The sequence below is a fragment of the Lichenostomus cassidix genome, chromosome 5, assembly GCF_008360975.1.
Source record: "Lichenostomus cassidix isolate B80296 chromosome 5, HeHo_3.0, whole genome shotgun sequence".
In the NCBI taxonomy this organism is placed as follows: domain Eukaryota; kingdom Metazoa; phylum Chordata; class Aves; order Passeriformes; family Meliphagidae; genus Lichenostomus; species Lichenostomus cassidix.
Genome location: NC_139486.1, coordinates 53,868,109 through 53,883,592, shown reverse-complemented (window position 1 = coordinate 53,883,592; position 15,484 = coordinate 53,868,109). Strand labels below are relative to the sequence as shown.

General features: G+C 44.1%; 1 protein-coding gene across 1 annotated transcript in view; it reads left to right on the top strand.

Moving 5' to 3' along the window:
- The first annotated feature begins 8,612 nt into the window (after positions 1-8,612).
- Positions 8,613-15,484, top strand: part of SWAP70 (switching B cell complex subunit SWAP70) — a 35,195-nt gene continuing 28,323 nt past the window's right edge. The window contains exon 1 of the mRNA XM_085063134.1: positions 8,613-8,786. Within this exon, the coding sequence (XP_084919260.1) occupies positions 8,688-8,786 (99 nt within the window). The 5' untranslated portion in view covers positions 8,613-8,687. The remainder of the gene's footprint in view (positions 8,787-15,484) is intronic.

The window sequence follows — 15,484 nt, the reverse complement described above, 5'->3', positions numbered from 1 at the left end:
TCCTGTGTGCCAAGGACAGTATTTAAAAAGGCGTTTCAGTGTTTTAAAGTAGTTTATGAGAACAGTAAGAATGGTGGAATTTTATCTCAAATTTTCATGAGCCCTCCTGGTGCCAATGGTGAGGCAGTGAATCCTGTCTGCCATGGTGGCTAGTGGGAAGAATCAGAGAATTTGGGAAGTGTGTGTTAATGCTTCCCATGAATATTCCCAGCATCCCGTGATTCATGATTCAGATGCTTACTAAGAAGTGGTATCTATTTTTATTCACATTCTTTTTTTTTAATAGGAACAATCTAACAGTAATTTTGGTAGCTTATAAATGTATTGCAAAAAGAAGACTTGGGCCAGACTTGTCTGTAGTTGAGCAAGTTGCCTTTTTGGGTGGAAGAAGAAGCTACTCACCTCTCACAAAAATGTAGAGTCAGGTATCAGTTGAAAAAATTCTACCAAGCATAGTGTAATTTGGATGAGCAGGATGAACTTCAGCACTTTAAGAGGAAAACTTTATCTCAGTTTAAAAAGCAGTCATTAGAGTTGGGTGGCTTATGTGAATTCATTTAGCTTAAATTTCCAATAATGATGTAGCACAGTAGCTTATCTCTTTTGATCAGACTACATGACATCATGAAGGACTCAAAGCAAATGTAAAAATACCTGAAAGCAGGTATTTCATATCCTCATATTCTATAGACCTTTGCCTGCTCCTTTGTCTTCTCCATCTTCCAATGATACATTACTGGGCAACACTACCTGCCTGGTCTTGCTCAGTCTTTCTGCATCTTGTGCCCAAAGTCTGGCTGGTGAGATGGATTAAAGCTCTTACAGAGCTCCATTTCCTATAAAGACACAACACCATTGAACACTGCAAAATGAATTTCAAGTATCAAGGACTAATTCACTGTTTGGATAATTCATCTTGTGAATCAAACCTTTCCATTGTCTGTAGAAATACTGATGGGTTTGCATACTGAACTATTCAACTGAATCAGAAATGCTATACTTAAAAGAATACTGAGTCACATCTGGTGTTCAAATACTACATGAAATTCTATTTATGCCATTACTGTCAAAATACATTTGGATGTCCTCTTTGTATGCTTTTTTTTGTTTTGTTTTTGTTAAGCTATTGACACACAGCAGTTGTCTAGGGTTTTTTGATGGGTTTTGTTCATTTTTCAGTTTCTGACTATCCTGTTGCCTTGTTAGTTGGAATGGATCAGAATTACTAAAATGTAGAACCTGAAAAGCATAGTTTCAACTTGGCTTATTCATAATGTTACAGACAAGCTTTTCCTCCACAAGCTTTACCTCCTAACTCTATTTATTTAGAGTTGAGATGGAGTTAGATACTGCTTGTATATTCCAAAGTAGGATTTCAATGTCATAGTTTGCATCACTTTAGACTATAACACTGAAAAGTTTATTAACTGAAAGTATATTTAAGTACTCTGTCCTTGCTGATCAGAGGCAGGGGAGCACCATGTGCTTCACACCCTCCCAAAAGCCGCCCAGCTGGACCTGCCTGAATGTGTTTTGTAGTCTCCAGCAACACCTGCTGGACAAAATTGTTAACTGTGCACTGAATTTTTGTCTTTGAAGTGTTTGGGCGCTGGTACGGCACTCGACCCTGGTTGTTTAAACCATTCTCTTGTTCTGCAGCAATGATTGAGCATTCTGGCCAGCAGTAGCTCAGCTAAGTGTCTTTTAATTTGTTCATCCCCACTCACCCCACTGGCTGTGTAGGCTTGGAAAAAGCACCCTCATGATGTGTCCATATATATGGCTTGGTATGTAATGTGTGCATACGTGAATTAATCTCTGTGTGTGCTACCTACACATCCCTGGTACAGCTGGGCTTGAGGACACAGGTCTAAACATGACCAGCAAGAATCAAAAGCAGGGCTGTGCCCTGCCTGAGCCCTCCCTTCCTCTGGTGAAACCTGGAAACCCTCTAAGGGAGCACTGCTGAGCCAACCAAAGGTTGTCAGCTCCAGAAACGCAGCACAGAGAAAGCAGGAAGAAGCTGGGCAGGACAGCACTCAGGAAATAGAGGTCCTGCTTCTGTCTGAACAGTTGGAATTGGATGAAGATTCTGTCTTCCCAAAGTATAATGGGATTGGGCTAGGGGAAAGGGAGGTGCCCCGAGGAGAGAATATTGCTGTGCCTAATTAAACAGGAAGCAATTTATTATTGTTTAATGTGTTGCTCAGAGATCTGAGGTTGTACACGCCTAAAAATGAACTTGAGATTCTGGGTAGTCTTGAAAAATCTCAAGCATTGGTTTCAAAGATCTTCCTGTTGCCAGTCATTTGACTCCCTTACAATAGACAGCATGACATTTAGCATGACATCTGCATTATCATCCTGGTCTAAACCGATTTCTGTTTGACTCAAGATGAAAGCAGAGTAAGTGGCCTGACTGATTAATGATCTTTTGTGTGTCCTCAGGGTTGCTGCCAGACCAGTGGGCTAATGGACATAAAACCTGCTGCTGTTACTGAGTTACCATTTATGGACAGGAAGATTCTGTGTGTTCAGCCTGCATCCTGATGGAGAAGATCTTGTTCATCAATTGATTTACAAGCAGCAGAAGGCACCACTAAAGGAAGTATTTTAGGCAAGGTGTTTTGCAGGATAGGGATGGGGGGATAGGAGCAACCCCTGCTATTCCCTGCCTTTAGTAGTCTCACCAGCCTTAGGTGATTCTGCCTCTGCAGCTCTTTCCTCTTGCCTCTTTCACGCTCATCTACTTTGGTGTTAAGACGTTCAGGGCAGAATCTCCCCATATATTTGATCCACACCGTAGCACATGAGATTTTAAACTCCTTTTGATCTTGTAGACATTTAGTCAAGGCTGGATTGATGGGCCAAGGCCACTGTCAACAAGGCAAAGTGACAGGTCCTGTCCTGGGGTCACAACAACCCCAGGCAGTGCCGCAGGCTGTGGACAGAGTGGCTGGAAAGCTGCTCAGGGGAACAGGACTTGGAGGTGCTGGTCAACAGTGGCTGAACATGAGCCAGAGGTGTGCCCACTGGAGTGGCCAAGAGGGCCAATGGCACCAATAGCTTGTGTCATAAATTGTGTGGCCATCAGGACCAGGATTGCTGCCCCTGTACTCGGCACCGCTGAGGCCACACCTTGAGTACTATGTTCAGTCCCACGAGGAGCAGCTGAGGGAGCTGGGGGTCTTTAGCCTGGAGAAAAAGTGGCTCAGGGGAGACATTATTGCTCCCTACAACTGCTTAAAAGGAGGCTGTAGCCAGGTGGAGATCAGTCTCTTCTTCATGGTAACTGTGATAGGACAAGAGGAAATGGCCTTAAGCTGCTCTGGGGGAGGGTTAGATGGGATATTAGGAAAAATTTCTTCACTGAAAAGGTTGTTAGGCATTGGAACAGGCTGCCTAGGGAAGTGGTGGAACCATCATCCCTGGAAGTCAAACAATGTGGATGTGGCACTGAGGGAAATGGTTTAATGGTGAACATGGCAGTGTTGGGTTAACAGGGGGGCTCAATGATACTGGAAGTCTTTTCCAGCCTTAAAGATTCTATTATTCTGACCTTTTTCTACATTAACCCTGCTGAAATGGTTTTTTTCCATTGACTATTTCTCCTTCCAATTTCCATCCCAAAAATGGTATCAGATGGTAACTGCAGCACACATGGGATTAAATTTCCTCTTCCTCTCTGCAGGTGAGGTATCTGTGGTATTCTGAGTTCTGCAACTTGGTGAAAAATACCTTATCAGCTTAAAGTGTAGACTATGATGTGTGTTACCAGGGAGGAACTGAAAGGTAACCTAATATTTTACCCCTTCATTATGCTTGCTTTGTTAAGAAAAAATACAAATGCCTGTATTGTGCACATGTGTATAAATAATAGAAAACTATAGTGAAGTAGGTATATTTTGCTGTAATCCCTTTAACAATTGCTCTGAAAGTCTTTGAAGTGAATGGAAAATCCACTATTTTTTTTTTGAGAAACTGAACTGCCATTCTGATTCAACATCTAATGCTGCTTCCTGTTCCACCTAAAACTACCAAAGTGTTTTAAAATAACAGAAAAAAAAATTCCTCAGATGGCTTGAGGATTGGGTCATGGTATTATGTCATATATATTTACTATTTTCATGCTCTCCCCCAATGTTTCCTTGAGATGTTTTATGGCAGGACTGGTCAATTCAGAAACAAACACATTGATAATAAACACTAGCAACTTGCTTCAGTTTTATTTTCTACTGAAACATTGCTGTGAAGTGGCAGATACTGGAAACACAGTTTGCTGCAAAGTTGGCTTAATGGTCTTCAATTTCTGTTTGCTTCCATTTAGCTTTCCTGTGGAGAATGAAAATGACTGGTCTAGCCAAGGCTGGGAAGATTTTCCCTGGGATAACAATGAGCAGAAAACTGAGTTACTGAAAGTGCCGGAATTCTTTCCTTGATGTCAGTTTAACTGACTCAGTGGCATAAAACAAAATTAGTAACGGTTGAAGTGCGTAATCTTTCCTCTGGTTAGAACTTCCCTGACAAATACTTATTATTTGGCTAACAAGGAGTAATTAAGCTTCTGCAAAGAGGACTAAGAGAAAAGTGATTGACCCCTTAAGGCTGAGCCTCAGCAGGGTCTAACTAAAGCTCCTTCCTGAAACTGTGAGTCACTCTGTGAGACCAAGCCAGTTTTCCCTCCCTTCAGTCATGCTTTTAACTGTGGTGAGGAAACAGAATAAGCACAGATTTAAAATAAAGTTGCTGAGATCTCAGACAACTTTCAGGAAAAGCAGAAGTATGTGAAGTTTCATCAGAACTTGCTTTTGTACCACACAAGCAATTTTGGGTTTATTTGGTGCTATCAAGGGTTTCTTAGTTAAGTGTGCTCAGTGTTAATTAATGTTTAATGGATTACATGTTAATCTTATCTTCAAAGGTTCGGAATGTAAAGTCTTTGATAAGCAAAGGTCCAGGCCAGCATATCAAAATAGAAGGGTTGCTTAAAATAACTCGCACTTTGGGTGTGGATGCAGTTAGTCCTGTAACTTTGTTAAAGCTATTTTGGGTAAGCATGAAAAACAAAGGTTTCATTCCACAGCAAGTTTGTCTGCATATGAACTTCACTTTAACTGGATTTGCTTAGTTCAATCCTATAAAAACAATTTTATATATCACTACATAAAATCAAGTACTAGGTTCATGCATAACTTGTAAGTATCCTTTTGATTAACCTACCAAGTTCTGGAGCAGCTGAGACTTGTATAAACCACTCATTTGAATGAAACATTTAAGCATGGACTGCTAACCTAGTGACCTGAATGGAACTATTTATATTCTGGGTGGAAAACAAACCCTGTTCTGGCAAAGGATTTTAGCATGTCATTTAAATCGGCAATTACAGAAGCCAGCAAAAAGAATGAAGGGAAAATGAAAGGCAGCACACAGGATTTGGTTGGGGGGATTTTTGTGGGCTTTTTTTTTTTGTTTGGTTGTTTCTTTGTTGTTGGTTGGGTTTTATGTGCGTGGGTGTGGAGGGGTTTTGGGTTTTTTTACAATCTGTGGGGCATTTTGTTTTAATTTCATTTTACCACTCTATTGTTTTCACCAAAAATCCAAACTGCCAATATAATCACTGAACTCTGTTCAAAGTCAAGATTGAGTCCGTGCCATTAGAAGATTCATGTGTGAACTACATTGATTTATTCTCTTCAGTGACTTTTCACAGAATCTAACTGTATTTTAATGCACTTTATTGTTCTAAGGATGTTCTGTGTTTACTGATGACCTTGTGGGCACTCAGCTACCAGCTTATCTGCATATATAAAAATTGTCTGTTTCCTTAAATGGAATAGCTGTGCTCAAATTGGAGAAATGCTAATTTATTTCAAGATGGCAGATGTTTCTGGTAATATTTACAGCTATGATGTTAACAAGTCAGTTTCATCAGGAAATTTAATCCAAATAATTGTTGATGTTAATCATATAGTTCACACTATCTTGAGAAAAGGGCATAAATATTTGTTTGTGGATTCCAAAGTCCTGAATAAATTGTGGAGACCAAGGTTAAGAAAAAAGAGGGGAGAAAAGGCTGTTAGGGTCTGCTCTGTGAATAAGGCAGGTTGTGTTTGAGAATTGACTGTGCTACTGGGAAGTTATAACATCTTAAAAGACACCTCTGAAGAATAAAAATTACCAGAAATCCCTGGATGATTCTACTCTCCAATTCACCCCATACAGAAAACCAATCTTATGAATTATCACCAGTGAGAATTACAAGTGCTACAGTGGACTTTGCTGTCTGCTCACCTGTCCTGGTCCTGGCCAGAAGCCTGTTGTACCTGGAGGATTGGTGATCCATGCAAGCCAGGCCTATGAATTCCCAGCTTCTGCTGAGCTGAGCTGTCTGTCCAGCCTGGCCTCCAGGCCCACAGGGGACAAATTTCCCTGGCTCATTGTCCCAGAGGAGCTTGTGGGCACCTCCTACGTGGTACCTGTGATCACACCTACTGTGTGTCCTGCCCTTTACCTGAAAATGGCAGTGATGGGTTTGGGTGAGAACATCCTTTATGTTTGGCAGTAGAAATAATGTATAGAGTTGTTTGCTTGTATGAAAATACTGTAATCGCCTAAATGACCAAAATGGTGTGACTTTTCCATGGGCAGGATTGGCGTGACATGCTGCAGCTGGTTGATGCTGCACAGCCCTGGGCTCCTGAAGGAATGTAAGGTTATCTACACTGTTCTCTCCATCATAACACTGGCTGCAATAAATGGTATTTTAAGTGACACTTTAGAATCTGAGTGCCTTTCTTACTGGAATCACAGTAAACCTGGTACAAAACAGTCGTCAAACCATACCTGTCAGAACTACTTCACTTGGAGTGCTACTTTTGTTCTCATGATGCAATTGGCTGAAGACTAAAATTGGGCAAAAGTTAATTGTTTTCCCCTCTTGCTTAATTATGTGTCTTGATCTTGGGACCTTAAGGGTTCTGCCTAAAATCCATGAAAATGAAACCTTATGAGCTGTGTTTTGTACATGACAGTCACATGCAGTGTGCAGAGCAAGATATGTGGGTTCAACACTGACAAACAGAAAATGGGGAGCTTTGCCATCAATTGCAATAAATATTGCATGCAAGAGTGTTATTTCTAAGCCTTTGTCAGTCAAGTATTTTGCGCCTTCTGATACTTAGGCCATGCTCAGCATTCCTCATCTCTTCTCACTCCCTGTTCTTTTCTGCAAAATAAGCTCACAGAGATGCTCTCAGTGGGTGGCTCATATCTGGGCCCAGGGCTTCAGTGCATTTGGGGCTGTGTTGCTGACGTGATTTTTGGTATTTGCTGTTCAGATTGAAATGCCAAAGACATCCATCAAGTCGTACAAAAAGGCCATTCCATCCTTTCTCTCCTCAAAGCTGGTCTGAAGAGGTGGTTTTGGCTAAGTAGACTGACCAACACACTGCTTAGCCAAAAAAATAGGGACTTCATATACGGAAAAAAGGACCACTGAGATCACAGAACATATACCATAAATAATAATTTGCTTTTCCTACAAAAGGTAGAAGAAATGATGCATAAATTTATTTTGTTTTATTAATCTCAGCTGAAGTCCTTGCACAGCTGCTGCCATCACCAGTGCTTATTTCCAACCCACAGCATTAAAGAAGGCTTAACACAAAAAATCTACCCCAAACACACAAAAACTCTCAAAAAAAAAATCCCAACAACACAACTCCTTCCTTGTGATAACGTTTGTCTGGCTCTGGAAGTAGTGGAGAAGGTTTTTAGCTCTCCCCCTGCACTGGGACTGCACTGCATTCTCTCCAGCTCCTTCCTGCCAAGCTGCTTTTGGGGCAGAAAAGTTCCAGCACAAAAGCTGTTCTTCTCAGTGTGAGGTACATCCTGCTGAGAACATTGGACCTGAGACTTTCTTAAATTCCATTTGCAGACTCAACTGTATTCTTGTTCTTCAAAAAACCACAATTTTCTAGGGAGGATTTACTTGGAAAGACAAAAGCATCAGGCTCACTGATACTTTCGTGACAGCTTTCATTACCACTAAGTGCTCATTTTGTCTATCGAGTGGCACATCACAACGACTAGGCTGCTTCATTTACTCTCTCAACTGAGCCAAAAACCCTGAACAGTATTTTAATAACACTGAAGAACGGCAACATGACAAACGTTAATTCGTTCATCCACGTTACAGCGAGCCATCAGAAATAAACTGAGAGGGACCAAAAAAAGGGACAAAAGGGACAAAATGCACACATTTAATCGTGTGCATTTCCTAATAAGAATAAAAGGGGAGGAAGGAGACAGGAGAGGAAGCTCTGCCAGGCCGGAGCAAGCAGGATCCCCTCAGGCGCAGGGCTCCCGCCCCGGGCGGCGCTGTGAGGGCGGGGAGGGGGCTCTGAGTGCTATGGGGGCTGTGAGGGACGCTGTGGGCGCTGTGAGGGAGGGCTGTGAGGGCTGTGAGGGAGGGCAGTGAGGGCTGTGAAGACTGTGAGGGCGGTGAGGTCGGGCAGTGAGAGCGGTGAGGGCGGTGAGGGAGGGCAGTGAGAGCGGTGAGGGCTGCGAGGCGCGGGGCGGGCCGAGCCGAGGCTGCCGGGGCGGTGCCAGCGGGCCGGGCAGGGCAGGCCTCCCGCCCCCGGGGCCGGAGCAGGCCGGGGCACAGCGGCGGCGGGAGCGGGCCGGCCATGGTGGGGCTCAAGGAGGAGCTGCTCAAGTCCATCTGGCACGCCTTCACCGCCCTCGACCTCGACCGCAGCGGGAAGGTGTCCAAGTCCCAGCTCAAGGCAAGCGGGGGGCGCGGGGCTGGGTTCCTCTGGGTGCGAGGGGCCGGACACGGCCCGGGCAGTCTCCGCCGAGCGCCTCCGCCGCCGGCACGGGGCCGGGCTGGGACCTGCCTGGGGCGGCCAGCTCGGGGGGGACACGGGCACTCGCTCTCGGAGCTCTCCTGCGGGCTGCAAATCGCGTTTTCCCAGCGGGGCTGCGGTTCGTCCCGCGGCATCGCTGTTCCCCCGGCCCCGCGCCCCTCCGTCCCGCGGCAGGCTGGCGCGGACCCGTCCTGATTCTCATTCTGCCCAGGCAAGCGCTCCGTCCTCCCCGAGATGTCAGCGCACAAACCCTTGTTGTGCTTCTGCTCCGCTTTCAACCACATGTCCTCGCTACCCTTTCTGGCCAAAATCTTTTGTGGGGTAGCCACAAGGTCCCATCTATAGGGGTTGGCTGCGTCCAAGTGAAATTCACAGCTTGCCAAGGGGAGAGAGAGGTTCCACAGTGCCCTCTTATTTGGATATAAACAGGAGAATTAGTCAAGAGGCTCCAACTGTGCCATTCTTTCCTTAGCTTATACGCTGAAGTAGTGTTTGTGCTCTTAAAAGAGCTCTCAGGCAGCTCGCTGAATCCAGTCCCATCTTGGCCCTGCTTTATGGGACCGTCTTGGCCTCGGGATAATAGCGGGAATCTGGCTAAATAAATATTTTGAATAAGAACGCAACACCTGTTGACATTGGAGACTGTGGGTCCTTGTGCTCGGCTGCGTGGGCCGCAGCAATTAGCCGAGGTTTGCGCCTTTTGTGGCATTAACTCCACGAGCGACAGTGGCCGTGCTGTGGGTGGCATTTCCAAGCGTGGCTGCTCGCTAATGGACTTTGTTTTTAGCACTATGTGATGAGGGTCCAGAGCAGGCAACATGCTGCAAGCAGCCTGTTCCTCTTCTCCTTTTCTTTGGTCGGGGCGATTGGGCTGTGAGATAGAGCTGAACTCATCACCAAAGTGGCTGCGGGCAGCAGTCGGGCGACACGCCAGACCTTGGCTGTGAGCTCGGGCTGAAAATGTGTGCAGGTCCTGAGCTTTTTACAGGTGGTGTCGATGAAGCTGAGTGTTTGTATTCCAGTGTTGCAGAACTAACTGAAGCAGGTTGCAGAGAAGCTTTTTTTTTCTTTTAATTGTCCTGCTTTTTATAAGAATCCTGTTTTCCTGTCGTGCTACCTACCACACCTTGTGTGCTCAGCGCACTCACCTGAGGGTGTCTGCAGCATGTGTTGTCGTTCAGGCCAGTGGAAAACCTCTCGTGGTCCACAGGTGCTGGGCTGAATGAAATGGCTAAAGAAGCTGCCAGGATGCTGATGGGCTGGTACAGCTGTTCTCTTGGTGTCATTGCTTAAAGATGAAAAAAAGTAGGGCTTTGTGTGTTTGTGTAGTTCTGTCTGTGACATAAAGGCTCCTGTGGGAAGTGTCAGGTGGAGGATCTGGGAGTGGAGAAACAAGTCTGAAATGAGGCTGCTGCCTTCTCCTGTGGCCACCAAGAATTAGTTTTCAGGAGGCACAGGAGGGGATAGAGTGTTCTTACATAGACTTTTTGTGGCAAATGACGAATGGGGTGTCAAACTGACAGTCCTGCTGGGAGAAAAGGTGTGCATGGTGGCAGTAGCCCCACATGGATGCGTCGGAAAGGGCAGGCAGGACAGCAAAAGAGAAGTTTCTATCTGATAGAGATAGGGCTATGCTGTCCTAAGAAATTGTTTCACAATGAAGTGTTTCTCATCCACGTTACCATAAGGAAGATACAGCACTCCTGTAAAATGGAGAGATGATGTAGAGATCTGTGATATTAGAAAAAAATGCTTAATAATTTACTGCTTTTAAAAAAATGATAAAAATCTATTTGTTTTGTGAGAATGGCAGTGTTCTTCCCTCCTCAATAAGAAAACTTACTGGCAATGGATCTTTGGTTTGTGTAATCCAGTATGAGGTGGTGCCATCATGTTGCACGGAAGTACAACACGTTTGGTTGTTAAAGACAGTAATTTCCAGTTCCTCTGCCTAGAAGTGATCTTTGAGCCTTCCATAAAAATAAATAATTAACTTTAAATACTATGAGAAAAATAAATGTGTATGTGTGTGTTCTGTAGCTGAGGCCCTACTGTGAAGGGCTTGCATCACATACTTGTTTTCAATGTGCCTGGAGTAGATGGATGCAGGTGAGTCAGTTGGGTCTGTTTTGTAGTCTGGAGAAACAGCAAATGCTTGGAGGCAAAAATGGGACTTGCTTGGAATAGTAAGGATGTAATCATTATTTCTATCCATTTATATCTTCTGCATATGATCTGAGCTGCTGAGAGAATAGACAGTCAAATCAGTCCTCGGTATAATTTTGAATATTATCTTCTTCCAGTAGGCACTGATTTTTCTTTTTTTGTTTGTTTGGGTTTTTCTACTTCTTTTCAGCTGGTAATGTTCAGAAGTTCTACTGTTATGCTGGCTGTAGCTCTTAGTCTTTTTTTCTACATCAGCAGAAACATTTGTGTATTCTGTTCTTAAATTACAGCTTTAAAGCTGGACACAATCATTGTTTTGCCAGTGTGTGTTTTGGCACGTTCAAACACTGATACAGCAAGGCTCAGGTGTAAGTTCTATGTATGCAGTTACAGCTGCTGCTGTGATTCCAGCATGAGCTACATGCAAATATTGCCTTTCCTACATTTAAGTAGAATTTCATCTTTCTTGCAATCTGCAATTTAAAACTTATTTTAAAAGTTTATCTAAGGTGCCAACATTAAATCTGGTTTTCATCTGGATCTTGAAGCACTGTGGTTTTAAATATAGTTCCATTTGACAGCCAGTAAAACTTCTTGTAGAGTGTGTGTGTGTGTGAGTTTGGATCTTGGAAAGAATACACACCAATTAGTTTTAACACCCTCTCTGGAAACTCTTCCAGATGTTGCTTTGTGACTTGTCTCTGCTTTGGCAGTGGGTTTATTTTGCTGTTCTTGTTTTGTTTTACATGCTATATTGGGGTGGATTTTCTAAGTCTTGGGATTTTGGATTCCTGGATGATGTCTGCAGAATGTGGATGGTGAGCCACTTGTGAAAATACTGTCTCATTCAGGGCTGTATTAGAACTTTGGGTGACCAGAGCTACTTGTCTGGCATAGAAAATATATACCAGTCTGTTCTGTATCTGGGGTGTTACAGGGTTATTATACCTCTTACCTTTGCTTTGCCTTTCCCCTAAATGTGAAGTCGGTGGCCTGTGGGAAGAGGAAGAATGGTGTAATCAGGGGTGAGAGGGATGGTGTGACCGGAGAGGAAGACCTTGAACAATGTAGCGAGGCTGGGCAGGGTTGAGAGTGTGTGCCGAGTGGGCAGGACCCCGCAGGACAATCGGCTTCGTACAGCGCTGGAGGCTGGTAGGAAATTAGTCACTGTGACTCACGGTGAGAGGGTCCTGCTCTGGTGCTATCAGCGGGGCTCAAAATGTGTGTATTAGGATAGCCATGAGGAATCCTGTCGGTGAGGTGTGAGGGAGGGATGCTGTTTTTCCAGGAAAGCCACGGCAGCTTGTAGATTAAAACGGGGAGCGTTAGGAAATGACAGGGCCCTGATGATGTGCTTCAGAGGAGCAGCTTCCAGTAGATCAGCGGCCTGTGTAACCTTTTTCCTTGAGCCAGCGTGTGCCCAAGTGGCCAAGGAGGTTGGAGCCAGCTGGGGGCTGGTCTCTTCCTCCCAGGCAACCAGCGACAGGATGAGAGCTTAAGCTGCACCAGAGGTGGTTTAGGTTGGACATTAGGAAGAAGTTTTTCACAGAGGGGGTGATTAGATGTTGGAATGGGCTGCCCAGGGAGGTGATGGAATCCCTAGAGATGTTTAAGGATGGACTGGGCATGGCACTTAGTGCTACGGTCTGGTTGACATGGTGGTGTACAGACACAGGTTGGGCTCGGTGATCTCAAGAGGTCTTTTTCAACCTAATGGATTCTGTGATTCTGTTTTGTCAACTAGTTTCAGGGAAGATGTAGAAGACAGGTGTAGTACATGGAATATGTTTACAAAGAGCTCTTCTTAAGGGCTGGGAGCCACAGGACAGAGAGGCAATTCCCTTGGCAACTGGGCAGCTGCAAGCTGACACATGTGACTGGGGGCCAAGGGGGATTGTGCAGATAATGAAGGCAAAAGGAAGGGTGAGGTTGTTGAAAATGGTGATGAAAAGTCTGTGAGTACCCAGGGGTGAAAGGAGAAAATGAAAGAATGAGAGGTAATGTGGGCAAAGGGCACAAGTGCCAGGAACCTGGGCTGGTGGAAGCTGGGCTGGAATGCACTCATCCAACTGGGAAAGAGGCTGCTGCACTAACCCTGGCATTAAATAATGAGGCTCCAAATGGAGTTTCTGCTACCTGAGTGGATAAGGAAGCTGCACCTTGGGATGAGGTGATGCAGGATATGAGGTGCTTATGGTGTACCCTGGGTGAAAAGACCTGGTGCTTGTGACAAGGGGCATGTATGATGCTACTTTAACACTGGTCATAAAAGAAAAAGGGAAGGTACTTGTGAGTAGCCTTATTTTGGCTGGCTGGTTGCTGACATGGATGTCGGGGAGAGATGAGCCAAGAATGTCTTGGAGTGAATTCACACGAAGCCACTGAATGGAGCTGTCGGGATCTGGGATGCCAACATTTTAAAATCTGAAAAAGAGATGGGGAGGGGGAACCCCCCCCGAAAGATGGAAAAGAAAAAGAGAGAACTACCAAAGAAGCTGACAATAGCTGCTGCAGGATTAGTCTGCCCTGGTAATGCTCCCACTGTCATCTGGGCCAAGTTTTTGTCACTGAGCAATAAATAGTCTAGCAGATCTTCCCTCTCGCTGTAGAAATGCAGATCACTTTTATAGACATGGGTAAATGGAACTACTCAGATGGTAACAATTCAACACGTGCTGAAAGTTTTGGAAAATGGGAACTCAGAGGGGAGCAGCTGTGACAGAGTAGACCTGAAGGTAAACCAGCATAAAATGGGTCACAAGTAAAGTAAATCCAAAGTCTGTGATGACCTTTGGCATTCAGCTTGCTTCTATTTCTATTTGGAGCAGAACACCTTCAGTGTTCCTAGGAAAGATGGGATGCCACTAGGCATCTTTCTTACAAAACTTTTCCTTGAAAATGAAGGAATTGCACCTGGAGTGCACTGGTGTCATGAACCCTGTGCAGGCTGCTTGTGCTGTCTCAGAGTCCAGTTTGGGGACCCTCACTGTGCCCATGTGCTGCAGCAGAGATGAGTCTCTGGGCTTGGCACGAAAGTAAATTGTTAGATGTGGCATCCAGAGCATAATAAATGCGTAAAGAGAAAGCTGCCTAACAGCCCTGTGGGCACTGGGGGAATAATCCTGACTGGTGCAAAACTTCCTCATGGTTGATGTAGCTTCTGCAAGGCAAGGTAACTTTTTTGTACCCCAATTAACCTAGTGCTCAGCTAGTTGTTGGCTTTTTTTTTTTTAATTGTCAATTAACATAGAGTATCTTCTGGTCCAGATAATGTAATTTGAGAGAACAAAACCAAACCAAATGAGACCTCAGAGAAGAATTTTTCAAGCTTACCCTGCAAGCGAAGAATTCAGCTGGCGCTTGGCCACTGCGCCAATGGAGAATGGCAGGCTTTGGCAGATGCCAAGGAATTTCCTGAGTTATGAAAAGAGCACTGGGCACAGGAGAGATTGCAGATAAGGCACATCTAAGAAAATCCTTGAAAGTGGAATTCTTTCCTGGTAAATTGGTTGCTTGATGTTGGAAACCACCTAGCACAGCCCAAACACAATAAGATGGCTCAAAAAAGAAGAGAAATATATAGAAAGGATATGATAAGAAACTATTTTATTGAGACGTTTAATTTACTTTGGTAGTAAGCTGAAATCAGTCATGCTTTTAGAATATTTTTATTAGCTGAGGTTTTTTTTAGTTGTAGTATTAGCAACTATGGTGTGGTTGGAAAATAGCGATCACCTCTATCTCTCAGAAATGCAATAATCTCTCAGGCTTCTATAAATAACAACAGAAGCCTTAAATAGAAGGGGAAACACACATGATAGTACATTCCCCCAAACCCTTATGTAAATCACATGGACTTAAATACTTGATCTGATGCGGTGGTTAGAGATAAGGATAGATTGAAAGGAAATAAACTGTTGATGGAGAGTGGTGTGAAATGTGATAATTTCTAAATGCTCTTTTGCTGCTTTGGGAAGGGCAGCTTTTGTTGTGCTATGCCTGATGCTGTTTAACTACTTTTAAATTTCTACACCTTACTAGCTCTAATGCCTTAAGGCTAGCATCCATCACTGAAAATACGCATTTCTAATGGAAACATCTGCTTTTCTAAAAGCAAGTTTAACTTTGGAGGTATTCTCCTCTGAACTGAACATACATCTTGAGCTTTGTAGTATTTTGTGCTAGCTAACACTTAGATTCTGCTGTTTCTTTATCATGTATCAGAATAGTAAATGCACTTTTTCTTTTTTGTTGGGGGCGGATGGGTGGGGGAAAGCCCAGACATTTTAAGTGTGCAGCATTGGTTTGATTTCCTAGGCTTTGACAACTTCAGACTTTCACTTCTTCTTTTACAGCCACTCTGTCTTTGACCACTTTATGTCTACTCACCTAAACAGACATGCTTATAAGCTTTCTGCACGTTCTTTTTACTTCTTTGTCTTTGCATAATT